General features: G+C 45.3%; 12 protein-coding genes across 12 annotated transcripts; 6 read left to right on the top strand and 6 right to left on the bottom strand.

Moving 5' to 3' along the window:
• Window positions 1–39: 39 nt before the first annotated feature.
• BGW36DRAFT_105910 (uncharacterized protein) lies at window positions 40–523 on the top strand. The gene has a single exon (XM_046209198.1). It carries the CDS (start codon window positions 217–219, stop codon window positions 457–459), a length of 243 nt encoding a protein of 80 aa, XP_046075192.1. The 5' UTR covers window positions 40–216; the 3' UTR covers window positions 460–523.
• An 813-nt stretch (window positions 524–1,336) lies between these two features.
• BGW36DRAFT_290739 (kinase-like domain-containing protein) lies at window positions 1,337–3,183 on the top strand (the record flags this gene model as incomplete). The annotated part of the gene is made up of 2 exons (XM_046210780.1): window positions 1,337–2,684; window positions 2,732–3,183. The coding sequence occupies 2 exons, from the start codon at window positions 1,337–1,339 to the stop codon at window positions 3,181–3,183; spliced, it is 1,800 nt and encodes a 599-aa protein (XP_046075191.1).
• Window positions 3,184–3,296: 113 nt separating this feature from the next.
• BGW36DRAFT_371614 (putative AMP-binding enzyme) lies at window positions 3,297–5,603 on the bottom strand. Its single transcript, XM_046215393.1, has 4 exons — window positions 5,125–5,603; window positions 3,985–5,067; window positions 3,625–3,919; window positions 3,297–3,537 (listed from the first exon to the last, which is right to left on the bottom strand). Exons 1-4 carry the CDS (start codon window positions 5,335–5,337, stop codon window positions 3,422–3,424), a joined length of 1,707 nt encoding a protein of 568 aa, XP_046075190.1. The 5' UTR covers window positions 5,338–5,603; the 3' UTR covers window positions 3,297–3,421.
• A 2,214-nt stretch (window positions 5,604–7,817) lies between these two features.
• On the bottom strand, window positions 7,818–11,044 carry BGW36DRAFT_404733 (uncharacterized protein; the record flags this gene model as incomplete). The annotated part of the gene is made up of 6 exons (XM_046218942.1): window positions 10,939–11,044; window positions 9,385–10,883; window positions 8,560–9,334; window positions 8,374–8,508; window positions 7,898–8,314; window positions 7,818–7,877 (listed from the first exon to the last, which is right to left on the bottom strand). Exons 1-6 carry the CDS (start codon window positions 10,978–10,980, stop codon window positions 7,818–7,820), a joined length of 2,928 nt encoding a protein of 975 aa, XP_046075189.1. The 5' UTR covers window positions 10,981–11,044.
• Window positions 11,045–11,570: 526 nt separating this feature from the next.
• On the bottom strand, window positions 11,571–12,286 carry BGW36DRAFT_394618 (flavoprotein-like protein; the record flags this gene model as incomplete). The annotated part of the gene is made up of 4 exons (XM_046217933.1): window positions 11,571–11,584; window positions 11,657–11,775; window positions 11,799–11,806; window positions 11,828–12,286. 4 exons carry the CDS (start codon window positions 12,284–12,286, stop codon window positions 11,571–11,573), a joined length of 600 nt encoding a protein of 199 aa, XP_046075188.1.
• A 968-nt stretch (window positions 12,287–13,254) lies between these two features.
• Window positions 13,255–14,495, top strand: BGW36DRAFT_394617 (uncharacterized protein; the record flags this gene model as incomplete). The annotated part of the gene is made up of 2 exons (XM_046217932.1): window positions 13,255–14,427; window positions 14,481–14,495. The coding sequence occupies 2 exons, from the start codon at window positions 13,255–13,257 to the stop codon at window positions 14,493–14,495; spliced, it is 1,188 nt and encodes a 395-aa protein (XP_046075187.1).
• A 211-nt stretch (window positions 14,496–14,706) lies between these two features.
• BGW36DRAFT_355963 (uncharacterized protein) lies at window positions 14,707–15,599 on the bottom strand (the record flags this gene model as incomplete). Its single annotated transcript, XM_046213703.1, has 4 exons — window positions 14,707–14,829; window positions 14,889–15,356; window positions 15,445–15,486; window positions 15,546–15,599. The coding sequence occupies 4 exons, from the start codon at window positions 15,597–15,599 to the stop codon at window positions 14,707–14,709; spliced, it is 687 nt and encodes a 228-aa protein (XP_046075186.1).
• A 739-nt stretch (window positions 15,600–16,338) lies between these two features.
• On the bottom strand, window positions 16,339–17,533 carry BGW36DRAFT_289440 (putative alcohol dehydrogenase; the record flags this gene model as incomplete). The annotated part of the gene is made up of 3 exons (XM_046210666.1): window positions 16,339–17,259; window positions 17,313–17,332; window positions 17,395–17,533. 3 exons carry the CDS (start codon window positions 17,531–17,533, stop codon window positions 16,339–16,341), a joined length of 1,080 nt encoding a protein of 359 aa, XP_046075185.1.
• An 894-nt stretch (window positions 17,534–18,427) lies between these two features.
• Window positions 18,428–20,035, top strand: BGW36DRAFT_289358 (uncharacterized protein; the record flags this gene model as incomplete). Its single annotated transcript, XM_046210655.1, has 4 exons — window positions 18,428–18,486; window positions 18,544–18,838; window positions 18,901–19,686; window positions 19,745–20,035. 4 exons carry the CDS (start codon window positions 18,428–18,430, stop codon window positions 20,033–20,035), a joined length of 1,431 nt encoding a protein of 476 aa, XP_046075184.1.
• A 755-nt stretch (window positions 20,036–20,790) lies between these two features.
• Window positions 20,791–22,036, top strand: BGW36DRAFT_404730 (acyl-coenzyme A:6-aminopenicillanic-acid-acyltransferase; the record flags this gene model as incomplete). The annotated part of the gene is made up of 1 exon (XM_046218941.1): window positions 20,791–22,036. One exon carries the CDS (start codon window positions 20,791–20,793, stop codon window positions 21,901–21,903), a length of 1,113 nt encoding a protein of 370 aa, XP_046075183.1. The 3' UTR covers window positions 21,904–22,036.
• Window positions 22,037–22,601: 565 nt separating this feature from the next.
• Window positions 22,602–24,051, top strand: BGW36DRAFT_445421 (amidohydrolase domain-containing protein; the record flags this gene model as incomplete). The annotated part of the gene is made up of 3 exons (XM_046221671.1): window positions 22,602–22,866; window positions 22,919–23,026; window positions 23,079–24,051. Exons 1-3 carry the CDS (start codon window positions 22,631–22,633, stop codon window positions 24,049–24,051), a joined length of 1,317 nt encoding a protein of 438 aa, XP_046075182.1. The 5' UTR covers window positions 22,602–22,630.
• Window positions 24,052–25,271: 1,220 nt separating this feature from the next.
• Window positions 25,272–26,384, bottom strand: BGW36DRAFT_355958 (uncharacterized protein; the record flags this gene model as incomplete). The annotated part of the gene is made up of 1 exon (XM_046213702.1): window positions 25,272–26,384. The coding sequence occupies one exon, from the start codon at window positions 26,382–26,384 to the stop codon at window positions 25,272–25,274; it is 1,113 nt and encodes a 370-aa protein (XP_046075181.1).
• Between the last annotated feature and the right edge of the window lie 655 nt (window positions 26,385–27,039).

Below are 27,039 nucleotides of genomic sequence, written 5' to 3'. Positions count from 1 at the left end.
CGGGGATTGCCCAATTCCCTACCTTTTCTCGGGCTGCTCCGATTTATTCCTGGTAAACGAGTAAACCTGGTCACAGACAAGAGCGTATGGTTGCACAACACGTAGCGCACACAGCAAGCAGTGCCTCAATAAAAACTAAAGAGGATTCCGCCTCTCGGCTGGTCTTGGCTCTCCACGCCAAGGCCAAATTGACTTAAAGGGCTCAGGAAGGGAGGAATGCTGGGCGGAGCGTCTTGGCGGTTACGCACCACCGCCGAGAATGTCTGCTACCTACGGCTATTAGCTATTACCCAGTTGGTTCTGCGTGTGCTGGCTCCGCACGGTGTATGGCTGCCTCATTATTGGCCTTGGCAAGCCCGTTATTGGTATTATTGCACGTATTTGCCGGGCCGAGCGGACGATCGCCCGGGACCACTGGCCGGCCTCTGCTCGCACAGCAACCATGAGTTCCTATTTTGAGGCTATGCTGACCCGCGGGGGTTCGCCCCTGATCTGCAATGGATTGTACGATCAGCCTTGGCAAGCCACACGCTGCTGGCTTTGTCGTTCCATATCATACACCAATACGCTGACCGCAGCACCCAGTTTTCAGACCTCCAGGGTTATTGTGCACGGGTGTCCATTGCACCGATGTCCAGCCACACAACACGCAAGCTGACACAACTGTGCTGGGGAGCTTTCTTCGCTTTCTGCAATGCTACCCGCGGTCGTCTGATGAGAGCCACGTAAGCCTGTGTCAGAAGTCGCAACATCACGCTTCATTCGATGAGAGGAAGTAAGTAGATCGGGCAAGGTAGTAGCCAAGTACAACGTCCAGTATGAGAGTATAGGTTTACACCCAGCCTGCCTTGCTTCTTGTGAGAGAATCATTCTTCTCTAAAAAAAATTGTCTTGGCGTTCTTGGCGGTGGGCGCCTTTGCACAGCTCTTGATCAGCGCTGTTGCTCGACGGTCAACCATTCTTATGAGCTCCCTCCTGAGTGCTGGGCCTGTCAAAAAGGCGAAGAACAATCCCCAATACCCCACAGATGGCCTGTCAATCTCGGCCCGCAGTATATCATTACTACGGTGCCCGTTCTGCTTCTCCATTCATGTCAAGCATCTACCCTCCCTCGATTTCATTGTACTCTTTCTAACATTTTCGTCACCTGGCATGTAATCTAATTGTTTCTCATGTCAGTCTATATTAAATCACATAATCCTTTCTGACTCACATCCAATCGTTCCTTACAACCATCAACATGTTACATGGTCCTTTCATGAACATGACCACATCCCAGCCACTGGGTCTACAACATGACTCAAAAAGTGCCAATCCACTGGCGTTACACAATGAAATGAATGATACATCACCAGACGGTCCATCTGAAGTTTACCCGAAGTCAATTGCGTGCGGAGCAATCCACACTTCAAAGACCCTAGCTGTACCCTCGTGCCCGATCCTCAGCCTGGAGATCATTGACAGCCCTTTACCCAGACCTAAGAGACTCCGTCGGCGATATTACGCAAGTGCAGAGCCCTTGATGGTTCATACTTCATTCCCACAGCAGTCAAAGTCTCAAGAGTCATCACCCAATAATGATATTCGTCTAATGACAGCTTCTAAAACGCCTAATTCATCATCTCTTTCTAGAAAATCCACATCCTCGATACGGAGCTTCTTCCGCCGTGCCCAGCATCGACATGATACAGCAAGTACATTTAAAGGGCTAGGGTCAGGTCAGCAATCCCAAGAGTCTCAAGACATTCCACGATCGAACTCCGCAATCCTGTCTTGCTCTTCAGAGTGCGTACCACAAGCAGACATGGCTTGCAGCTACGGGAACTCGGCTTCTAGAAAAAAGGTCTCACACTTCCATTCACTCAGAGACAGAATTAAATTTGCCGCTCTCCCACGTCCGCAACCATTATCCAAGAAATTGATCCGGCCTCCATCAGTCGGCCATACTCTCCAGCATAGAGACACATCGGCTTTTGTCATACCTGCGAATGTGGGAGCTGGATCTGAATCTCGACGACTGAGCACTAATTTGCCGGACGAGTTTATTGTCGATTCCTGCGAACTTAGCCGTGAGTTCTGCAGTGGAAGTAGGATACCAGGAAAATGTGGGAAAGAGATTGGAAAGGGTGCAACGGCTACTGTGCGCATTTTTTTCAGGAAAGGTGGTTCAAAAGGTGTTCAATATGCTGTTAAGCAATTCCGAAAATGCGGCCGACATGAAGATAAAAGAGAATATGGACAAAAGATCAAGTCGGAGTTTAGCATTGCCAACAGCCTTCATCACCCCAATATTGTGAAAACCATTCGTCTTTGCAAGAGCCATGGACGATGGTATCATGTTATGGAGTATTGCGATCATGGGGAGTTGTACTCATTGATTCAAAGAGGTTATCTTGAAGAAGAGGATAATCTTTGTTTTTTCAAGCAACTGTTACGAGGTGTAGCATTCTTGCATCAGCATGGTATCGCACATCGCGATATCAAACCCGAAAATCTATTAGTCACATCTGAAGGGCATCTCAAGATCACCGATTTCGGTGTCTCGGAAGTATTTTCAGGTATCCATCCTGGGTTGCGAGCTGCCGGTGGGCAGTGTGGGAAGTCTATGGATGAGAACCGCAAATGCTCGTCAGGGGTTTGTGGCAGCTTACCTTATATCTCTCCGGAAGTCCTAACGGAAAATGGTACGTATTCGATACATCTAACCGAAGCTTTCTCTAACTTGAAACAGGTGACTACGATCCGCGTTCTCTCGATGTATGGTCGTGCGCGATTGTGTGCATAACGCTTTTCTTTCATGGTATCCCATGGCAAGCCGCGAAACCCGAAGATCCTGGCTATAGCAAATTCTTGGCGGGTTGGCATAAATTCTTGCTGAGGAATCCCCGTGGTAAAGTCACGAAGACAGAATATCCTTCGTGCGGTGAAGCTTTCGAAGCATTGCCGAGCAGCAGGTTGCGGCGAATCATTCTGAAAATGCTGCATCCGGATCCAGACATGCGCATTACAATCGATGAGGTCTTGAGACATCAGTGGATAAAGAACATCGAGTGTTGTAGCCCTGAAACTAGCCATGTGGCTAACCCGAATGCTCCGATGGATTCTTCTGATAGTGTTAGTACACAGGATGCTCGGAAGAAGGTGGCCAAGATCCATCATCATCTTCCACCACCTAGAACGTGAAAGTGGGCAAGGTCGTCGATTTTAAGCCTGAATCTTACTATATATATTTACTCTGCATTTGAGTTGTTAAATTGTACTTAAAGGGCCACCTTGACATTTAGGGGCCTGTTTTTATTTCACACATTGATTAAATTAGGTGTATTTCAAGCTTCTATAAATAAATTACATTGTGGATAGATTTCGTAGGTGCCATTAACATCGTGAAATGTATAATATTCAATGAGCTTCATAACTCGGGTCATTGATTCTTCAACAATTCAATAGCAGTCTCCTTAAGCTTGAACTTCTGGATTTTTCCACTGGCAGTTTTTGGGAAAGCATCGGAACTAGGGAAAAAGAAGATAAATTTTGGCACTGTCAAATATGACAAGTTAGCTCTTTCCCCTCTCTCTAATGACCATAATTGTGACAGCTTGAAGAGAAAAGCAAAGAAAAACATACCCAGATGATTGCTCAACTTCTCCCTCACCCAAGTCTTCAACTCTTCAGTGAGGACTTGCTTATCGATTCCCGGTTCCCCCGGAGTAAAAGTCGGAACTACAAAAGCACCAACGACTTCTCCGTATTTCTCGTCTGGAACGCCGACCACAGATGTTTCAGATACAGCTGGATGAGCTAGCAGACAGTTTTCAATTTCAAGAGGATGGATATTCTCTCCACCGCGGATGATTAGGTCTTTGATTCGACCTGTAATAGTGATATAGCCATCTTGGGATATGCTTGCCTCGTCACCGGTCTATTAACTAGTCAGTATAAAGCTGTTTTTCTGAGTTGGAGACTATTAGGTACAGGGATACGTACGTGCATCCAGATCTTGCCAGTTTCGTCCGCCAGCATGACTTCGGCTGTCTTTTCGGGAGCGTCCCAGTATTTTTTCATTAACAGGTAACCGCTCACGGCTAGTTCGCCTTTGGATTCTACTGGTAATATCTGACTATAATCTGAAGGGTCGACAATTTTTGCTTCAACATGGGGCATGAGTCGGCCAACAGTATTTATCCTTTTCTCTATAGGATCATCTGTCGTAGTCATTGCGGATACCGGACTTGTCTCGGTCATCCCATAACAGATAGTGAGCTCGGTGAGATTAAGTATCTTGTGTAGTTTTCGCATCAGTTCGGCGGGAATGCTGCTTCCGGCTGCAATACCAGTTCGCAAATACTGGAATCCATCATGTGGCACCTCGCCTTTCTCTAGCAGGCCTAACTCCTCGATAAACATTGTCGGTACACCATAGAGTGCCGTGCACTTCTCCTCACGTACGGCTTGAAGGGCGGCTAGACCGTTGAATGACTCGGAGGGAAATACTATGGCGGAGCCGTGTGTTGCCGTTGCCATGTAACCAAGTATACATCCAAAGCAGTGGAAAAGAGGGGGTGGGCAGCAGACAATATCTCTTTCGGTCAGTAGCATTCGATCCCCGATCTGGGCACCGTTGTTGAGAATTGATCGATGTGTGAGACACGCCGCTTTTGGCATGGACGTAGTCCCGGATGTGAATTGAATATTGACAACGTCGTCATGCGAGAGGTTTTGGGGTGGCAAAGGCTCCCCGTCGGCGGTTAGGTCTGATAATACGGATGAGAAGGGGGTAAGTGAGTTGTATGCAGTGGTGTCAACCCGGCCAGCAGAGTTGTCGACAATGACTATATGTTTGAGAGTCGGAACAATCTCCGAATATAAATGTGCTGCATGTAGATCTGGTGCAATATGTTTGATTAGAGGGGTGTTATCACGAGGTGCCCGCCTTGGTAAATTTGCTTCGGTGCTGATAATCAAATGGCTTGCGCCGAGATGACTTAATGCGGAAACAGCCTGGTTTGCATTGAAGGAAGGATTGAGGGGCACCAAAATGGCACCCAGTTTGAATAGAGCATATGTTGCCTAGAGCGAAAAGAACGATGAGTGTCAATGGCTAGGAGGACGACAAAACACACCCACAATCGCGTATTCGATGGAATTGCCCAACATGACGGCGACACGTTCGCCTTTTCCAACCCCAATGGATAATAACCCTCGAGCGAGTTGGTTGCTTTTCCGATCGAGCGCATCGTAAGTAAGTCGATTATTTTGGTGTCGGGAGACAACACTATCCAGAATAAGATTATAGTTCATTTTGGCAGTCTTGACTAAATATCCAATTGGGAAAGACATACGCTGTTCGATCACCGAATCGTCGTACGATCGATTCAAAATGCTCTGGAACAGTCTTCTCGATCAATGGCGGCTATTTTGTCCTGGTAATTAACACGTCCATTCGTTATACAGTAAAATGAGGGAACATTTTCGATCCGTACCGCATCGGGACCGCGGGAATAGCTCTGCGTCAATATACCACGAGAATATCGCGACGAAAGGTTATTCAGTCGCCATTTTCCATTTACGCATCTCCTGCGCAGGAGATGGGTTGGGGGTACACCGAGAAGGCGGTGCAGCTCCATGACCGAAGACGTACCTCGGCGGTCTGCGTCGAGAGATTGTGAATAATGGCCGCGCGATGGTGGATCTTTTTTGTGAGGTTCAATGCCTCACGACGGTTGTGGCTCAGTTCAGCAGCTGCATGAGTGCATGAACCAAGCAGGACGCGTAGGATGATGCTGAGAGTTGAGATGCAAAAGAACCAAGTTGTGCGGAGGCGTGCCGTCTTAAATGAGGGGAAACACCGCTGTGGGCGCTTGCTCCACTGTGCCTGCCTGAGGCCGCGGTAGAAGTGCCATCCACCTGGACTCTGATTAAGGTATCACCATTCACGTGCTCATTGAACTGCCTGTGGTATACAAGTACGCGGTGGTCTCCGTTCTACACCCTCATCACCAAACTGAATCAGCTTCTCTTGCGCATTTTCTTGCTTGTCGCTGCAGATTCTCCTGTTCCTCTCTGTGGGGGTTCCCCGCAAAGAGCCGTCTCCACCGGCTTGTTATGCTTAGGGAGGAGCATACACTAATCTCACGAGCTGCACATGTCAGGATCTACCGATGTTATCCGGGTGGCATTCCGTATAGATAACTGTGCAGATGAGCTATGGTGGTTCTATGTTATTGGCCATTCATCTATATTATCTAAAGGGACACAATCACCAAGATGCCAAACAAGAAACGAAATAGTATATCGATGTAGGAGGTAGGAAATGCTGGTTTACAATGGAACTGAAACTGGAACATCAATTGATAGTCTTGCGATAAAATTCACATTCTGCATTCAGATCCATTGAATAATCACCACACTTGATGCCAGTCAAACCCTAATTCTCAAGACCGTCTTCATGGATGTTGATAAAGCCTGTTTGCTCATATCCCTCGTCGGAAGATGGATTCTCAGGTCACCATAACACCCATTACTTTAGATGAAGAGGAAAATGCCTGCGCAGTTCTGATTCGAAATGCAGTTATACGTCCGACTAATGCTCCTCATCCGGGTTTGAAAATCTCAACCTCAAAATCGAGCGTGGATGGTTTGTCTTCTGTACTGGGGTAACTAGCAGCGGCAAGAGTACTCTTGCTAGAGCAATTCTGGGAGACCTTCAACCAGAAAGTGGTTCTATATCGACCTCATTCAAACAAATTGCTTTCTGTGACCAGTCTCCGTGGTTAGGAAATGGTATGATTCGAAATATCATTGCTGGCCCTCCAGGATCAGAGACCACGGACGAGAAATGGTACCAGACCGCTCTTTATGTCTGCGACCTTGAAACAGATATAAAACACTTGCCACAGGGAGATAATAACCTTGTTGGGAGGGAGGTATTTCTCTTTCGGGAGGTCAGAAACAAACGAGTTGTGTGTATTCCAGGTTTGTTCGTATGCTCTCGTTAGACCAATCAGCTGCCTTAACAATAGGCACCTGCTCGTGCTGTGTATTCTAGATTGGAAACTATCATTTTTAGATGATATTTTCAGTGCTCTTGATGCTCGAACTGAGCGTAATGTGGTACAACGATTCTGTATCTGGTTTCGATCTCGACGCCACCGATAAGTGACTCCCCTCGTTCTCAGGGTCAACATCAACTCTTCTCACTGGCATACGCGCTTCTCTTATGATCTTCGCGTGGCAAGGCGGTTCTTCTTGATGAAGCGACGAGTAGTGTTGACAAAGAGAAACAGATTGGCTTATTCAGAGGGCCATTCCTGAAGAATATCGAGATTACACCGTAATTGTGGTAGCACACCGACTGGAGACTATTATAAACACAGATTCGACTGTGGTGATTGATCAAGGACGGACTTCAGAAATGGGGACTTTCGAGGAGTTGAGCCAAAAGGAAAATGGAGCCTTTCGATCTCTTTTTGGCGATAGTCATGAATATTGATGTTATCTAGAGGATATTTCGTAACGAAACAATCCGAAAGAAGAACATGTGAATGGCTCAATGATTCTTGGTAAACTACTAGACAGAACCCGGGGAATGCGTAGCCTCTTCAGACTCTTCCCCTACCTGGCTGGAGAAGAGGACAAAATGATGAGTTTCGCCGACTAAGCGAAATATTTCTTTCACGGACTTTCTTTCCGGGGATCCTTCTTCAAATTGATCAAAGGCTGTTCGCAGTGGATGCATTACTCTCAGAACTAGCGTATTTGGACGGCAACGGAAAAAGTAAGGAACGCTGAGTACTATGTTGCAGGCAAGTGTATACCGTTCATTTTGCTTGGATAAATTTTCTGGGTATCGAACTTCGAGCAGCTTCAAACATGCTGTGCTATATAAGCAAAGGCTCACAGCAAGCATTGAGCTGGGATAAAAGATGGGATTTGGAGTGACAATTTTCGATTTTTTCGAGTCCCAACGGCGAAAAGCTGGTCGTGAGGGGATGGAATTCGCTTCTGGAACTTTAAATTGCGAACCATGGGGGTATGTGGCAGCGTAACAGTTTTTCCACTGGTTGAGTTGAGTTTGAATATAATCGGCCCGCGCCCACAGAGCTTCTTTCATAATATGGTCCTCAGAAGAGGACAAGCTTTTGGATGCCACAAGTGACTTGTATTCTTCAAATTGCTCCAAAAGTGCAGGAATTTCGAGTACCTCATCTAACAAGCTCTGGAGCGCGTCTTTCTTGTCCGGTTTCTCCCAGGGCAGGGTTTTCCATTCTTCTTGGGAGAGAAAGCTTGATCGTCGCGACCTCAAAAAATGAATGGCCTAGATGCATATAGCTTTAGTAATTGCTAAATTGCATTCTAAGATGAGATGGAGCCTACCCAATGATATCTCAGATCCACGAACAATTTATGTGCAATACCAGTTGTGTGTCGTAGTGGTCCTCTTCGCTCCAATATAGCAAGTGAGGCAGTCCAATGTTGACTCATGGAGCTTTCTCCACGAGGTCGGTATAACTATACATTGATCAGAAAGTTCATAAACAAAATGAAATAGTTTTCACTGACTTCGAGCATAGCTAGAACCACAACGATGATCAAAAGCTCAATTCTCGTATCGGTGTTGGAATCATTGAGCTCGGAGTGAACCCATCTTAGGACCTTTATATACACTTGTTGTCCGATATCTGCCATCTCCGGGTTTTTCGTTGTCTCACCAAAATATAATTTGGCAATGGCTTTCAGTGTATCATACAAAATGGGAGTTGATGTCGCCATCTCAAGGGTCTCTTGCATCCATGCTGAGCAGTCATCCCCGTCTGCACACCATAAGTTCACAAATTCAGTGATTTCCGCTAAGTCCTTTTCACTGCTAGTAGAATTGGGCTGTTCATTATCAATTGGATCGTACACCGCAGGGCCGGTTGTTTTTTGTCTTTGGATTATTGAGTCAGAGCGAGAGTTTAGTGCTGCAGAGCTTATTTCAGAGTTCGGTAAGCTACTTAGGCTCGTCAAAACTTTCTGAAGACCTGGGTTGGGTCCCAGCTGTAACTCAAACATACTACACCAAGCGGCGTTCTTATTAATTGCTGAAGTTCGATCTGATTGGCAACGTTCTTTCAAGGCTACAAAGGCTGTATATGCAGAGAATGAAGTTATCAATGATGCTCTTTGAAATGAGAAAGTTTCTCTATACTTTGTGAGTACTCGACAGATTTCCAGAGCATTTTCATTGCATATATTTTCGAGTAAGATACGGCTTTCATCGCTTAGCAAAGCTCTGAGACTTTCCTGTTCTAGGAACGGCCTTTGTAACAGGATTTTCAAGGTATGATAGCTTGCTCTGAGTATGGCGTTAGGTATTTGATGAGAAAAAAGGGGTTTCCTACTTACAAGAGATCAAGATGATGAGGTGAAAAATCTCGACTTTGAACACAATCTATTTGAAGGTCAGAAGGTAGTCCTAGTCTCCATGACTCGAGTCGGCTTTCAAGAGCTTCTCTTGATACCCAACGAGATGCATATTCATTGGCCGTGAAATCTTTGTCGATGAAAAAAGTTTGTAGAAAATCGGAAAATATTTGGTACAAGTGAATCTGAGCGGTAAATATAGAGACAGCACGGGTGGGTAAGGGGTTAAATGTTCGAATGGAGAGGTGGGACGGGTAGTGGCTGGCAACATAGGGCACCCACTCTTCGAGCTCTTCAAAAGAGTCTAAAAGCTCGACTGAAGGAGGTATTGGTATTGGACTAGTCCGCAAAGGCCCGATGTATAAACGAATCAAGGTATCGAGGGCAAACACGCCAAAGCGCAGACGATTTAGCATCTCCATTTCAATTTCAGCGGACAATTTCTCAAAGTTGGGAGAAATTTCTTTGGTATCCACACGCAATTGATATTCTAATTCTACAAACATACGGCGGGCCTTGCCATAAAGTTCCATACATTCGTGTGTGAGCCCCTGAGAAAGCAGCGATGTGGCGCAAATAACCAAACCCATGGCAGTTGCAAAACTTGGTTGATCTGGATGCAGGCGAAGGTGCTCGCAAAATTTAGAATAATAGCTCGATCCGTCAGATTTCGGGTGACGTGAATCATAGAGAAACGACTCGCTCTCACTGATTACCGAGCTTGAATAATAAATACCGTTCAGAAGTATCTTATTAACATAAGGGCCCCCGTTGATCAGGCTGTCGGTGAATGCAGGCCTGTAAGTGACAAGGCGAGGTAGATCAATTCTATTCCAGTGCAAACGCAATAGATGCAAAGCCGAATCCGAATCGTTATCGAAATCAATATCGAGCAACGGTCCTCCAGGTTGGAGTATCATCGATTCCTGTTGTCGCCTCAAGGCCGCGTTGGAAACCAGACGTGCCTTTCTAATTTCAGTTGCAGATGAATCTAGTGGCATTGCCAACATAGAGCTGGAGGAATATACATTGCGAAAATAATCCAGAATACACCTCTTGGTTTGCGTAGAGTGCCCTTCTGTGCTGTTATGCGCTTGACCGCCGTTTTCGTGATGTTCATTCGCTGCTGGATGAACAGTCCCATATTCCTTAGTTGGTAAGACATCAAGATCTGCAGGACAAGCGTTGGTCGAATTGCCGTCTCCGACCACCAATAAAGCATCATCGAGATACGATGTTGCCGGAGACCCCGAGTTTAGTGGGCTGGAAAGGAACGGAGGACGCGGAAAATCAACTCTAGATTCATATTCCGCCTCTCCAGGTGCTGAAATCAGGTCTGAGGTGCGTGCCGACAGTTCGGATATGCGAGCTCTCCGTCGGCGGCGCATTCCATGCCTGAACCTAGAATCTCGACCGTATACGCAATTCTGCTGGCGCCTCACGCAGGCGCCGCACCGAGGGTGGACACCATCACACCTCACCTGATAAAATCAGAGACTATCAAAGTATAATAGGATGACCGGTTAATGCTGTTACCTTTCGAGAGCGACAGTGGTCACATGATTTGGCTTCCGGCATCTCGACTCGGAATTACGATAAGTCTAGTTCACCAAGAAACAGTGGCCCAGCAGCCTTCTGGTTGGAAGAAACCAACTAATTCGGTGATGCTACATCTCCGCAGCGTCGGGAATGACCGAGATGACCGGAGAAGGATCATCATTTCTCCGCATCCGTTAAGATAAGGGGCTAGACGAGTTATTGCACACATCTTGTTGCTCTCAACAAGAAAATCTGAGCTCTGGCTTATCTGTCATTTGCAAACTCAATAATATACGAGATGTGTGACTACCGAAGTTCGGGGTAGAAGAAATTTAATCCTCCCAAGCTGCTTTCTCTTAGCCGCTTTGAACGAGTTTCTCCGATTTGAATATCACCGAACACAACGTGAAGGTGATTGTTTTCAAAAATCGTAATTCTCAAGTTGCATGTCGCCCCATGTACGAAATTGGCTATCCTTTTGGGGTTTCAAACTACTTGGAATAGGAATTATATGTTGATGATGGGCGATATGTATATATGGCTCTCCGCTGAGAATGGAGAACTAGTGCACTTTAAAGCTACTGTTATTGCGCGATAAAAAATTTTTTTCTGCAACGGTATTATTTAAATCATTTCTGAAGTGCTAGTTTAATGTGCTTCAATTTTTGTGATACATTCATGGCAACTTTGGCAACTCCTTGCGACACCAACATACCGACCATTTCATCCCAGGCACCAGTAATGCGTTTTCTCTCTGAACTCCAGATTCCATCATTTTTCGCAGCCTCTAATTTTAGTTGCTCCCCTCTTGCCGCTTTATATAGCACCTCCCTGCTAGGGAAGCTTAAGTTGACAACCATTCGGTCTCCTATCTGCATGTCGATACCCCCCCCAAACAGAGCTTCAACGATGAAGCAGCTTTGTCCCCACCGTGTCCGCCGTAACTAATAATCATAGCTGGTTTTCCTTTCCACTCATTATATAAAAAGTCAATGGCATTCTTAAGCCCTGCCGGAATTCCCCAGTTATATTGTGGGGTTACAAAGACGAAGGCATCCAGAGCTGCCACCCTTCTTGACCAGGTACGTGTATGCTCATGAGCATACTCCTCGGGTGATGTTATCTTCGACGGAATACCTGGCTCATCGTAAAAGGGCAAGGACAAAGTCTCGATGTCAATATAGTCAAAATCGAAAGTGGCGGTGTTGTTGATAGAGGATGAGTGGAGTTTGATAATTTCATGGACAAAATCCGTGATTTGATCGCCGACACGAGGTTTTCGCTGGCTTCCGCAGATAATACCGATGCGAAACGACTTGGATGGAGCGGGTGGTGAGGCAGTCATTATGGCTTCGTGGCGCTCGTTTAATTGAGGCAGAAAGTAAAAGGACAAACTATACGGCCTTGCCTGGTTAAAGGAATACTGGGTCGGGGGGGAATGAATATGATGGTTCTAATGGAGTTACTCCAAGTATAAATACTGAGGCATACATATGTGCATATTTATGCTCAAGGCAACAATGAAAATTCGAGGTTATCGCTCATCGGTCAGCTTTCAATGGTCAGTAGTAAGCTTCTCGGTGATGCGTCGTCACATATCCGAGGTACCAATTGATTTCTAGTGGATGCCTTGGCCATCATTTAACAAGCGAATATTATCTTAAGAAAAATCCACCAATAGGTGCATATATATACAAAAGAAGCATTGAATTAATATCACCAATACATGCATGTATAAACAGCTTTGATGACTGAAATATCTGACTTGGGTTTCTCAAACAGACTGGTGCACATATGTTCATCGAATGCCGTCAGGGGATCGCATCTCCGAACATTGATTATTCCTCGTAATGTTGACTAGTTAATTGTTCGATCTAAATCACCCAGTGATAATATTTATAAGATAAGATTATATATTATTCAAGGGACTACATTCGTTTATTTAGATTAAGCATATTTTTTCTGGGCGATCTGTGATGGGCTAGAACCTGGCTGTCGTAACCCTAAGACTACCAGCGATGTGTTACTTTTGAAAAGGTTTGAATGAATAATATGTGCAACATTCGACCAATGGCTATTAGAAAATATAGAGATGGCGTATATTAGGCACCAGCAGTTTTAATTATAAGTAGAACCAGAAATCAAACGTCGTCATAGGTTACCATAAGACATGCACGGCGATCAACTGCATCCCCGACCCTATTTTTGCATCTCCGAAGCACCCAAGCGGGGCGGAGGCAAGCTTTCAAAGTTATATTACGTTCACCACCCACACTCGTTATGTTAGTTTTCAAATACAACTATTACACATCAATGGGTTCTTTACCAAAAATCGCCATCATCGGTGGTGGACCTGCAGGCCTTACCCTCGCAAACATCTTACAGAAGAACAATATTCCCTTTTCACTGTTCGAACGTGACGCTTCCCCCAACGAGCGAAACCAAGGGGGTACTTTAGATTTACATCCAAAGGCAGGACAAGCAGCACTTCGTAAAGCCGGGCTATGGGATGAGTTCATCCAGCATGCACGGCCAGAGAGCGATGTTCTCAAAGTGGTCAAGCCGGATGGTGAGGTGCTCTGGGACGGAAATGCTGGGCAAACTCCAGCAAGGCAAGATGACAACAACAAAAACACCGACAAATTCCAGCGACCGGAGATAGACCGCCAAAAATTGAAAGATGTGCTGCTACGGCATCTCGATGAAAGGAACTTGTATTATGACAAAACGCTCGATAGCGCTGTTCCCAATGGACAAGCCGATAGCTGGAATTTGCATTTTCGTGACGGATCGATAGAGAAGGAGTTTGATCTGATTGTGGGTGCTGAGGGAGCTTGGTCTCGTACGCGCAAGCTTCTTACAGAGATCCAGCCGTTCTACTCTGGAATAAGTGCAATTGAACTGTGGGCGCTGGATGTCAACGAAAAACATTCATGGATGGTGGAATATGTCGGTCAAGGTAGCCTATTTTCCTTTGGGGAAGGCAGAACAATTCAGATTCAAAGGATTGGAGATGGCAGCATCCGAACTTATGCATGCCTCAGAAAGCCGGAGGGGTTTATAAAAGACTGTGGCATTGATTGGACACAGCCCGACGCTGCTTGCAGGGAATTAGTTGAGCGGTACTACGACGACTGTGGAGCTGACTTGAAGCGAATGATCCTGAATAGCACCGATAACCTGATCCCTCGTCCACTCTACATGCTTCCAGTTGGGATTAAATGGAACCCTCGACCTGGAGTGACACTTCTCGGAGATGCCGCCCACTTGATGACCCCTTTTGCTGGAGTCGGTGTAAACGCAGCAATGCTTGACGCACTGGAACTCGGAAATTCCCTTGTAGATCTGAAAATGGGAAAAATCCAAACATTGAGCCAGGCAATTGAGAAGTATGAGCACGGCCTATTTCCTCGAGGACAAGCCTTTGCTCAGAAAACAATAAATAACCTGAAAGTTCATTTTAGTGCGGATGGGTGTAATCACCTAGTACGGCGGCTAAGACTTTTGCACGGATACCGGGCCATTTCAAATGTAATTAGTCGATGGATTCCTAGTTTTTGACTTTAAATCGTTCCCTAAGACCAACATCGATTGATGTAATACATCCCTAGCATTCTATCTAGTTACGTCTTAAGTATTTAAGTTGGAAACCTATTTGTTTTTCATATAATTGTTCTAATCGTACAGAAAGATGTGGGTTATTGGCTCTATGAAATCTACATATGGCTTGTTCGCCGGGTTTCCACTCTAAAGCGATGATAGTAATCAATCTGATTCCGGGCCAACATATGAATATACAAACCGACCCAGTTTGTAATTCTTTTTGTCAGATACCACTGTGCGACGGACATAGCGACGTTCGTTGTTGATTGTTTCAAACCCCCAGACCTTTGATAGTGTTCTCAGTATGTATGCAAATATAAATCAAGTGGAACCCAATTTCATACCTGTTCAGCAAGCCATTTGCCTTCATTATTCTTCACTATCACGTGGGCCCATACACCCTCTTGTCCTACTGCTTTTCCGTGCTCTGTTTGGGCCCCTTCAACAAGATAACCCTCTGATAACTTCAGGTCGTCGGTAATTTCCCCCCTCAGGAATTTCGCGACTTCCGGGTCTTTGATTTGTGTTTGTATGTCAATGGTTGGTCTTATCTTTCCATCTGAAGAAGCAGAGCCCCCTATTAATTTGGAGGTGGTGAGGGTTTTCCCGAAGATATGATCCTCATGCGAGGTCTCAGTACCATCAAAGAGCCGATTCTCGGTTGTGCTACCAAGGCCAGTGCCAGTTGATTGACCGATGGTGAGTTGCAGTACTTCATTGTCGCCCTGAGGGTTTTTGCCAACAAATTGCTTCAATTTAATGGTGACGGTCGCTAATTTTATACCTTTTCGAACAATCCAGCCTATTCCTTGCTACAACTAGGGTTAGCTGTCATACGTCCTAAACAGATTTTCTCATGGTATGTTCTCATGAAGAGAAAGAATGATAGAGAATACTTACCAATGAAAGTAAAGGATCAGCGTCGGCCGAAAGTTTTGAGTCCTGTTTTGAGGAGCCGTAAGTTTATACCCGGGTGGTGCTGGCTCTCCAGGAACGCTTACGAGGGTCCATGTACCCGTCAAGTTCTCGATAGTCACGCTCTCCGGGGCTGCCATTTTTATCAACAGAACGAAAGAATTGGTTTCAAGATTTTGATATTATTTGAAGATAGATAGGAGTTATCATCACAGCAATGCCAGCTAGTTTATGTAGTGACGCCGCTGCATGTGCTATGGGTCGGCGGAGATGCCGAGGGCTTCCAATATTATGTCCAGCATGTGATGCACGTAATCATAGAAAGGAATGCTAACGCAATTCCAATTAACTCCGCCGTACCAACCCCGGAATCGCTTTCGTTTTGGGGTTGATAGCCCGAGAATTTCTGAGCAGGATCAAATAACCCAATGAACCCCACTTCCCGCACGGTGATTCCATGCTGCATACGCTCGGATTTGCATGTGACAATGACCTAATAACACAAGACATAAGATAATCGAGGTGATAATGATACTTCTATAGCATGATTAAATAAACTTGAACAAAATCGGACATGGAACGAATGTCATGCATTCTGCCTTAAGCTCCTGAGATAACAACTTCTGGTGATAAGTGTTCGAGGAAGCGAATTTAGACAAGTTTTGGTGATAAATGGCATGGAAATGGTAATCCCACGGTTCATGACACTCTTATTCCAGGATGTTGGTAAATTTATTATCAATTCGATGCATATGGTTACTGCTGCTATTTCAGCTATAATGAATTATTTGACAAATTTACGGATTTCCACTACTAGATGTTGCAAAATGCCCGGCCAACACCAAATTTAGGGTTAGGGTTAGGGTTAGGCAATTGAATTTAATGCTCAATTTCAACGCAGACCTTCCCTTGATGCTTCCCAGACGCCAAGTACTCATAAGCTTCTTTGACCTGGCTTAATTTGAAGACTCTGGGATCAACAACAGGATGGAGTCTGTCAGGGTTCGCCTCGATAGCCCGACACATATCCTCCATCTGGAGACGACTACCAACCCACAAACCCCTGGCAGTGAATAGATTAATCCATGTATCCAACAAACTCGGCATTGTCTCCTTGCTCTCACCACCAACAAATCCAACAACACTTATAGTCCCGTCAAGCTTAACGCTAGCCGCACTCTGTTTCAGCGTCGTCGGCCCTGCAACTTCAACGACTAGGTCAACACCAACGCCGCCAGGCGTTAACTGTTTCACGCGGGAGCCCCAGTCTGGAGTCTCTCGATAGTTTATAACATGATCAGCACCGAGTCTTTGCAGAAACAGGGCCTTCTCGTTTGAGCTAGTCGTGGCAATTACCCTAGCACCGACGGCTTTGGCAAACTGCAGGGCGAAGATACTGACTCCACCAGTACCTTGAGTCAGAACATATTGGCCAGCCGTCACGGCTTTACCACTTAATCCGAAAAGCGCGTTCCATGCGGTAAGGCCAGCACATGGAAGCGTTGCTGCTTCGATGTAGGTCAGACACTCGGGCACGGGTACAAGTCCTTGCTCATCGAAAGCGCCTATTGTGCGTAGAGTCCCGTCAACTGAGCCACCGAGTCCATGTTTGTTTGATTGGTTAGTCACAGGCCCGGCTATATGAAGTTGATTTAGCATTGTGACGACCTTGTCGCCGGGCTGGAAACGAGTCACATTTTTTCCGACGGCCAGGACGATTCCAGCACCATCGGAGCCTGGAACCACGCCGGGCTTGACCGGCCAGGGGTATTTTCCCTGGGGAATGATGAGGTCACGATACTAAAATTAGTGTTAGTCCGTAGGGCAAAGTATAGCTGGACAAGGAAGCGTACATTGAGAGAGACTGCGTGAACTGCAAAGTAGGTTACTACATGACGAACGTAGTGGATTATATCAAAGGTTTTGGTGACTCACTTTTAACCAGAACTTGGGTGTCGCCGAGATCCGGTATGGGACCCTCGGTGTATTTCAAGGAGTCAAGGCCATTCTGTCCATCGACAATCCACTGCTTGGTGATTTTTGGAATTGACTGCGTTGTGGTGAAATGGGTCATCTTCGGTAACGGATTGTCGACAATTGCATTGAATATATCAGATAAACGACAAATACTTTTAAGATTATGGATTGGTATAGCATTTGATTAGACCATTTGAAACATGAATGTTCGTTCTTCAGGGCTATATGACTTTAAAAATCGGAAGTGATTGGTAAGCGGATATAACGTGGTTAAGTTAAGTTAGTCAATATGCAGTGACAGGCTTACAAATTTGCTAGAAATAAAGTCAATGTGTCTATCGGTATTCTTGGTTCTTCAACTTTCGATGCTGATACCGTTTGCGGATATATCCGTCAATACAACAAATACGCTAGGCTGATTCCGCGATTCCATTTCGGGGACATTTGGTAAGTAATTTGCCTGCGTATCTCGGTTTTCGCCGCGATACGAAAATATCACTCGCTCATTGCCTAGCAGTTAAACTGTGTCAATATAGTAAAGTTAAATCTAACATGGAAAAGCTGCCACGGACATTAGACATCACGGTGTCGGTCTTGATGTACCCCAGGTTGAAACGGCTTTAACCGTGCGGTGATACCCCAGATAAAGATAAACTCTGTTTTCGATAACAATGTGCACGAGCCTTCGCGTCTGTGGAGTGGTACCAATATTCGGAATGGGTATCAGTTCTATTTTCATGATTACCCCCAAGAACATGTGGGCTACGGTTTCCATACATCTTCTCTAAATCCAAGGCAAAAACTTTGTTATCAAGATGATGGTGTATAGGTTTTGCATGTATATTACAGTAGTTTCTCCCGGCTAGCTTTAGGTATTTATACAGTATGTCTCAAATGCTATAAACGGACTTTGCTTTCTCAAATTTATTCTTCTCTTAAACTCATTCATTTTTGAAATAATATCAAAACTCAATAATACATTGGTCGGAAGATGGCTATCAAGATTCCAGGCCTCCCCCTTGTCCGTCTACATTCGCCATATTGGCAAAAGTGAGTACTGACGCCTTTTCTCACGCAAAGGGGGTGTTTTTGCTCACTGCTTATAAGTGTCATAATGGGATTGATCGTTGCTATGACTGCTGGTCTGTATGAAGCCTTGAACTTACTAGGAGCTGGCGGGGGTCGTCCCAATTCAGCACAGACAGTGCAGGTAGTGAATGCCACACTGTGTGCGGTATGGGTACTTTCGTCCACTTTCAGCGGAAGTTTACTGAATACAATCGGGCCTGCTTTGACGGCGTGTCTTGGTGTTGTGGGATACATGATATACATCGGAAGTCTTTGGTACTTTGATAAAACCGGACATGAAGGGTTCCCAATCTTTGCTGCCGTTGCTATTGGAGTGAGTTAAACAGTCTATTACTGGAGTTGAATTCACTGATGTATTAATGAAACCAACAACAGATCTCCGCTGGTTGTCTATTTTGCACGATGGGTTATATATCCATGTCTTACTCTGAAGAACGAGAACGAGGGTCATTCATCGCATTGTCGTTCAACCTGCAAGCTTTCGGCGCAGCTGTAGGGGGTATCATACCACTACTGATCAATCGGAAATCTAGCAAAGCTGCCGGCGTCCCGGAAGTTGTATATATTGTCTTCATCGTGATACAAGGGTTCGCCTGTCTTTTTGCTTTCGCGCTGCGACCCCCTTCGAAAATTACTCGAGAAGATGGTACTCAACTAGCAAATATCAAATCTCGTGGCTTCGTAGAGGAGCTGAAGTCAACTCTCGAGATATTCAGGGACTGGAAATTACTTATAATGATTCCTGCTTTCCTCCCTTCTGAATGCTTTCTGGTGTACGCTGGTTCCGTAAACGCCTTTCACAACAGCCTGAGAGCGAGATCTCTCTTGTCATTCATTGCTGTTGTGGTACAAATTCCCGCTGGCATCGGATTACAGAAAATACTGGACCACGACAAATGGTCGCGCCGTACAAGAGCTATAGTCGGCCTGGTTGTTATTGGTGTACCCTTGATAGCCGCCTGGACTTGGGAAGTTGTTCGAACTCGCCACTATAATCGCTCTCAACCACCAACGAATCCAACCGACTGGAATGAGGATGCCTTCATCCCCATTTTTTTCCTTTTTGTCTTGAACTGGGTGTCCAGTGTACTATGGCCCTACCTCATTCTCTATTTCCTCGGCTGTCTGACAAACTCCCCTCGCAAGTCAGCAAACTACGCAGTAAGTACACAAGCAGAATCTGATTTAAAATTTCTGCTACTAACTATGGTCTTAAAAGGGAATTTTTCGAGCTATGCAAGGAGCCGGCGAAGCTATATGCTTTGGTGTTGACTCAATAGAAGTCCCTTATATCAAGGAAGCTGGCGTCCTTCTCGCATTTTATACTGCAGGTGTGATAATATTCGGTTATCTTGCCGTGTTCCATATATCTGAGACGCAGTATTTTGCCGGAGAAGAAGGTGTAGTTTTACCAAAGCGGGTCCTGGATGGACATGAGATCGATGAGGACAGGCACGTCGACCCCGATTCGAAAGTTGCTACGGAGGGTAAATCTGGATCTACTCCGTGAGGACGAGTATTGTATTGCCAATATCGATTGCCCTGTTTGCATCCGTGGGCGCAATCCCCGCAATATCTGTGTTGATTTGAATTTATGTCTATAGCATGAGTGCATGCAATATTGCTCGCAATTTAAGTACAATGTTGGGATTTTGTAGTGGCTGCCAATGGCTTTGTTTCACTATCTAGATTTTTAGGGCCACTTTCTAGATTATGCACCATGTCTCTTCCTGGATGTCCACTATTTAAATGACAAGCTTCAAAAACGAATATGATGTGTTAATGTCCATATAAAGTGAGCCTACGATTAACATATCAAAAGTTACACCATGATGAATAGATCTGACGAGGCTGACTTTATATTTATCGCTATGAGCCTTCAGTGTCACTGACTAATAGCGATCCGATTCAAAAAACGAATAGTTCTTTATAAAAAATATTTTTCCTGTTCCGCCCCACAAGATTTAAATTTATATTAGCACTAAATCTTAGTCCGAGTAATTATTAGAGAATTGTTTAGATTGAAAAAATTAGTCATAGAGTTGATTTATAAGACGACTCACGGAAATGTGCGTATCTATCTTGTTACCTTCGGCCAAACCCGCCCATAAACAGCCATTCGATGTCTGTTTGTGAGAAAAAATGTTACCACATACTGCAATTTATAGGAAATATGAGCCACGGATATAATTCTATTATTTTCTTGATGTGTAGTGCGTGAAGGGATACTCTAGGACTCTCATATTGCGTTTCACAACGGCGAACATGGCTACAACGATTGATTCCAAAATCACCTATGATCACCCTTCAGTGAAGACAGTCCACTGCGGTGGGAATCCATACCAGATCGGTTTTATTCATGGCCAGGCTGTCTCGACAGGTATTCATCACAATATCCGGACATACACCTCGTTCTTTGCTGAAACAGTCCAAATCACATGGGGCCAAGCACGAGAACGAGCCGTAGCAGAATTTACGGACACACTTCAGGAGAAATATCCCGAGATTCTCGAAGAGATGAAAGGCATTGCAGATGGAGCCGGCGCTGGTCTCACGGCTGCGGATATTCTAACGCTGAATGTCCGGAGTGAGATTGCTCTGACAAATTACGCCGACGGTTGTACATCTATTAGCCAGAAGGCGGAAGATGGACGGGTGTTCGTCGCACAAAACTGGGACTGGCTGGAGGAGCTCCAGCAAGGCCTTGTCTTTCTCCACATCAAGCCTGAAGGTTCGGCGGTAGAAATGAAGTTTCTCTCTGAGGCAGGCATCGTGGGCAAGATTGGGATGAATAACGCAGGATTTGGATTGTGCTCAAACGCGCTGCGATCTGGAGCGTACAACCAGAATAGTTTCCCTATCCATGTTATGTCACGTCGCTTGCTTCAATATGCCACCAGTGTCAGCAGTGCACTCTCGATCATTGACGAATTCGGCACAGCAAGTACTTCGAATTACATGCTAGCAGATAAAAGTGGGAGTCACCTTGACATTGAATGTTCGCCTTATGGAAACGTTGTCATTCTTCCTCGCGACAACAGTGTTGCTCATACCAACCATCTTTACGGGCCAAACCGTCCGGCGAGACTGGTTGATCATCCAGCTCCAAATTCGATGACACGGCTGGCGAGAATTCAGGAGCTTATCAAAAAGGACTTAGAAAATAGTGTGCCCACAACGTTTGAGTCTATAAGGACAAGATTTGCAGACCAGGAAGGGTTCCCATACTCTATTTGTAGATCCCGGCCAGCTGGAGCTATTGGAATGGAGAGAATGATCACATTGAGCACTATAATGATGGATATGACAAGCTGTACTGGTAGAGTGCTAATCGGCAAGCCCTGCGATGAATTGCCGATTGTAGAGTGGTCGTTCTGAATGGTCTTGTGTCTGGATACTGTCAAGATACTGTCTCGTTCGATATCAGCGAGCAGTTACGTTAGTGATTCTCTTAACGAACTCGGTCACTTAGGGACCCACTAGTACTTCTCACTACTCTACGTATCAAAATATGAGTTGAATACTTCATCTAGACATCATGCCATCCTCTTTCACCCAGGCTTTCCCAAAGAGAGTTCGCCAGGAGTGGTTTTGATATGCACTGCCCCTGTAACTTCAATTACTCACAGTTTGACGATAAGAAATTCTCGAATAAGTCAGGCATATGGAAATACGAAACCAGCTGGCCCTTGCTGCTGAGCAGTACATACTGACTAAGTTGGCATCAGTAGAACACCAAAGAACTTTACCTATCGTGAATATTTTCTATAATCCGATTCCCTTGTTCCAGGTTGCTGCCAAGTGAGCAACCCTGGTCAGTCTTTCTTACCCCATATCGAACCCCACCCACTGGGCAAGTTATTAAGCTCGGAGTTGGTCGAAGCGACCGCAAAGTGCAGGAAATTAACAGGAAGCGCTAGGCAATCTCCGTTATCTAGTCCACGCCCACTTACGTAGGGTTAATTGGAAGAGGCAACAATTAGTAACCCCCGCTAGTGTTATCAAATGGTGATATATATACCAACAAACAAATCATGTTTTGAGACACTCAGCTTTAACCTATTTTTTTTTTGGGTCATACCACTACCGTAATTCAAAACGAAACATGGCGGCACCATACACTATTCACACGTCAACACTCTTTGATCCTAAACAGAAGGCGTTTATATCCGACATCTCTATCACTGTTGACCCCATCTCGGGTCTAATTGTCGATGTTATACAGAGAACACCGGGCTCGGTTGGAGATGCTGTGCCAGATGGCGATGTTGATTTGAGGCACAGAGTAGTGATGCCGGGATTTGTAGATGCGCACAGCCATATCTTCCTCCACTCCTACAAGCACGTTTGGTATTTCATGGTCGTTTTTCGGGATTTTATTAATCATCGTTAGTGAGCGCGCATCCGTGAATCAAAAACGTGACGAAAGCGTTGTGGAGAGAATAGTTCGAGCAGTCAATCACTGCCGTACTGCATTACTCGCCGGGTACACTACTTATCGGTGAGTTGCTTAACAGCCTGGAAGCAAAGCAGTTATACTGACCAAGGTTTAGAGACCTAGGGTCTGAGTCTATGAAAGAGGCTGATGCGCAAGTTCGAGACTGTATCAATCGAGGACTCATACCTGGGCCACGGCTGTTCGTCGCCACCCGCGCTTTAGCTAGCACAGGCTCATACGAGCCTCGTACTGAGAATCATGCCAACGGGGTCTGTCTCCCCAGTGGAGGCGAGGCTGTTGACGGACCAGACGATGCCCGTATAGCTGTCAGACGGCGTATTGCGGCAGGTGCCGATATCATCAAATTCTTTGCTGATTACCGTCGTCGTCTCATGCGATATCCGCCGGTTCAACAACATCCATATATCTCTGGTATCCAACACCCTCCCGCAAATCCAAACCCTGATATTCTTGTATTTGATCAAGAAGAAATGGACATGATCGTCAAAGAGGCAAAAATGGGGGGGGCACCAGTAGCCTGCCATGCCGGTACAATTGAAGGTGCTATCATGGCTGTCAAGGCGGGTGTCAATACTATCGAGCATGCCTACTTTGCGAACCGGGAGTTATTTGAACTCATGGTTGAGAAGGACTGTATCTTAGTCCCAACTTTAGCTGTCTGTGAGCGATTGCACAAGCACAGGATTCAGGAAATATTAGACCAGACCAAGCTAGCCTACGACATTGGCGTTCGCTTCGCTTGTGGAGGTGACACTGGTACATACCCACATGGCCAAAATGTACGAGAAATGGAGCTCATGATTGAAGCCGGCCTACCGCTAGAGCATGTTCTCGAGGCTGGCACTGTTGGCGGTTGGGAATCTTGTGGCAAAGACTTGTGCGGCATGCGCTTTGGATGGTTCGAGAAAGGTCTGAGAGCGGATATAATTGCCCTCAAGACCGATCCTCGTCAGGATAAATACGCTTTGAGAAATGTGGATTTCGTGATGAAAGACGGGGTTATTTGGAAGAAAGATGGGAAAGGGGTGGGCGTCTATCAGGATGACCATAAATGGGATACCGAGTGATCGTTCTCGATTGTCTATGAAATCAAAGCATTTATATGATCTATAGATCACTATCTACCTTTCGTATGTATTTACATATATTTAACCTCGTAGTCAGATCGGTTTGTTTACTAGATTATGTGTAAAGTTCTGTTAGGTGTCTCAGGCACCGCTGTTCGCCCAGTACGTTTGCACTTCCACAAATAATCACTTAGATAGCTCTACTTCTTAGATATCATATGGGCACTCGCATATTCTCCCAGGTTCCCCCTCCCCTTAAATCCTGATGTCCTTCGGCAACTTCCGACCTCCATACGTCTTGAGTGGAAAAGCGGACTACGTTTGTAGTATTCTGAAGGGCGCCGATACCACTTAGTTCTTAATGGAAGCAAAAAAGCCACTCTAGACGACAGGCTTGCGCAATGCCTAGCGTATGGAGATTAGACTTTTATGTCAAAGCATTAAACATAACACACAAGAAGAAATAATACAACAAAAACCACCACAATTATAAACAACACAGTTTATAGAGTTATTTCAAATCCTAAAGACTTTATATTCTTCAAAATAAACAATAGCTCAACGCTGAGTTATTTTATAATGTATTATAAACTAGTTATACCTAACTAGGTTTTCTCAGTATTCGAGCTGGAGATCTGAAAAGCGCGAGTTTCTTAAAGACAGAAGGACCTGGTCTTTGCTCTTTAAAATGGTTCACAAAATCGGGAATCAAGTCAACGTGTAACGCCGTGAAACGATTACTATTAATAAAGGATATGGTCGAATAAGACACTGTCGAAGTTACCTGGACATGGACACCAGTGGCTGATTTTTCTTTTCTTTTCTTCTGCTTTAAGTATAGAGTGTGACGGTTCCGACAACCCTTACTCTATCAGAGAGTAGTAGCGAGGATTCACCATCCTCAATATTCCGTCTTTCGGCACAGCAGATTAGTGAGCGAATACCCCCTGCTTATGAAGTTGTGGCATGAAGCTCCCTTTTTAGAAATTATGCGTTATTCTTTCTTATCGCCTTAAAGGTAATTTGTTACTGCCGGGATTGCCACGACAAGTTAGGATACAGATTGCGAGATTTTTGAAAAGTCCGAACAGATTTTTGTGCTTGAAATTGCTGTTTCCAATTCGTGATGGCAGGTATAATATGATTTTAGGTAAAATATTTCAGTACGTCACTAGTTACATTTCCCAACGTCACCTGGTGACTTGAACTGAGATCACTATCTAAAGCGATTCTTGTGTGATGGCAATCTCAAAGCTATCCTTGAGCTTCAACACTTTGAATCTAGTTCCATAGCTGTAAGACAACGAATTCAAGCGAGACAGAAGCAATCTTGCATCATCTTCCGTAGCCTCGAGAGGTTCTCCGTCATCAGCAATCGTAAGCGGGATGATCGTGCAACTCGACATTTTGCCCCCAATCCACTGAACCCTTCCGAAAGCACCAATGTTGGATATTGAGCGTTGTAGACTAGTCCATACATAAGGAGGAAATTGTCGTGTCTCCTGCTTTGGCGTCACGATATCGTTGCTAAAAATGAAGTTCCCCAAACTGTAAAATATAGGAACGTCCTTGTACACTTCCACGCCTTGTACGACGTGTGGATGGTGCCCAAAGATAGCAGAAGCCCCAGCATCAATCATGGCATGCGCTAACGGTTGTTGGTAGGTCGCAATTTCGTCCTGGGTTGAAGAGACCCATCCATAAGGCACACCCCAATGTATCGCAACAAATACTAGGTCAGCTCGAGCTCGCGCGTTCTTTATTGACTGTAAAAGTAAGTCCTCATCCGGTTTGTACGTTTCCGTCTCGACAAATGGCGACATACCCGGCGACTCATCAAGAGCTACGCTGTCAATGACATACTTAGTATAGACGCGTACTCCTGCTAAGCCGGGCCGTGAGGGACCAGCACCGCTACCATTCGGGAGAGTGGTAGTCACCCCGATGTATGCTACCTTGGTGTTCTTGATCTCGTTCCATACAGGCCTAAAGCTCTCCGTGACATTTTCACCACCACCAGCGTGAGAGACGCCGATACTGTCGAGAGTCTGAATTGTCTCTCGGAGACCTTCAATACCATAGTCCATTCCATGATTGTTGGCTATAGTCACAACATCAACTCCAATATCACGGATTATATGCGAATGTACGGGATCAGCCTTCAGGGCGATTAATTTCTCAGTGGCATATCCATTCTTAACAAAAGGCATTTCGAGGTTTGCGAAGCAAGTGTCTGCCGCCCGTACATGGTCATATACCGTCCCTTTGCCGATGGGACGATTGAGTGGTCCAGCAAGGACAATGTCTCCTGTCCCTAACGCTGAGAAGGACATTTTTGTTTGGGTGGGTAGGTCACTATGGCCTTCTAGTAGTTATAACGCAAAGCACAAGTCGTGAGCCGAGCCAGAAACATTTACAATTTAAAGTCGGAAGAGTCAGAGGTTTTCGCACCAATTCATCCCATTTTCTTTTTGGTACAAAGCAGAGAAAGCTTGTATGCATACTAACACGGTATGCTGATGCTGAGGATTAGGGTTAGTCTGTCAACGCGGAGAAGACCGAGAATGAGGTGGATGCGCTAGGAAATACCCGTAATACAATACCATATCGATACCGTATTTATAATACCAGCCTACTTCTTGTATAGCCAAATTCCTCCGATTCCAACATGTTAGCTTGCTGCACAGTACATCTGCGTGGGCGATGTTGGCGATGTAAATCCATAGCAGGTTCTGGTAGCCAAGAAGAGGATGCGAGTGAGAAAGATTGGCTCCCTTGGCTGACCCTCCGTTTGCTGCTCTGCTCATTGCTATTTACATTTGCCGACATGTAAGAGCTGCGGATTGAAGACGCCAAATGTCTCTTCTAGGAAGGTTCTCTTGCTCAGGATATTTGCTACAGATAAGGGTGATTGTTTCGTTGTGTCATATATTCATCAAATTGCTGATTATATCTAAAGCTACTTTCATTCACTCTGCTGTAAGGACG

This window comes from Talaromyces proteolyticus (genome assembly GCF_021365285.1).
Source record: "Talaromyces proteolyticus strain PMI_201 chromosome Unknown BGW36scaffold_3, whole genome shotgun sequence".
In the NCBI taxonomy this organism is placed as follows: domain Eukaryota; kingdom Fungi; phylum Ascomycota; class Eurotiomycetes; order Eurotiales; family Trichocomaceae; genus Talaromyces; species Talaromyces proteolyticus.
Note: the sequence above shows the minus strand (reverse complement) of the source record. Positions and strands in the feature narration are given on the sequence as shown.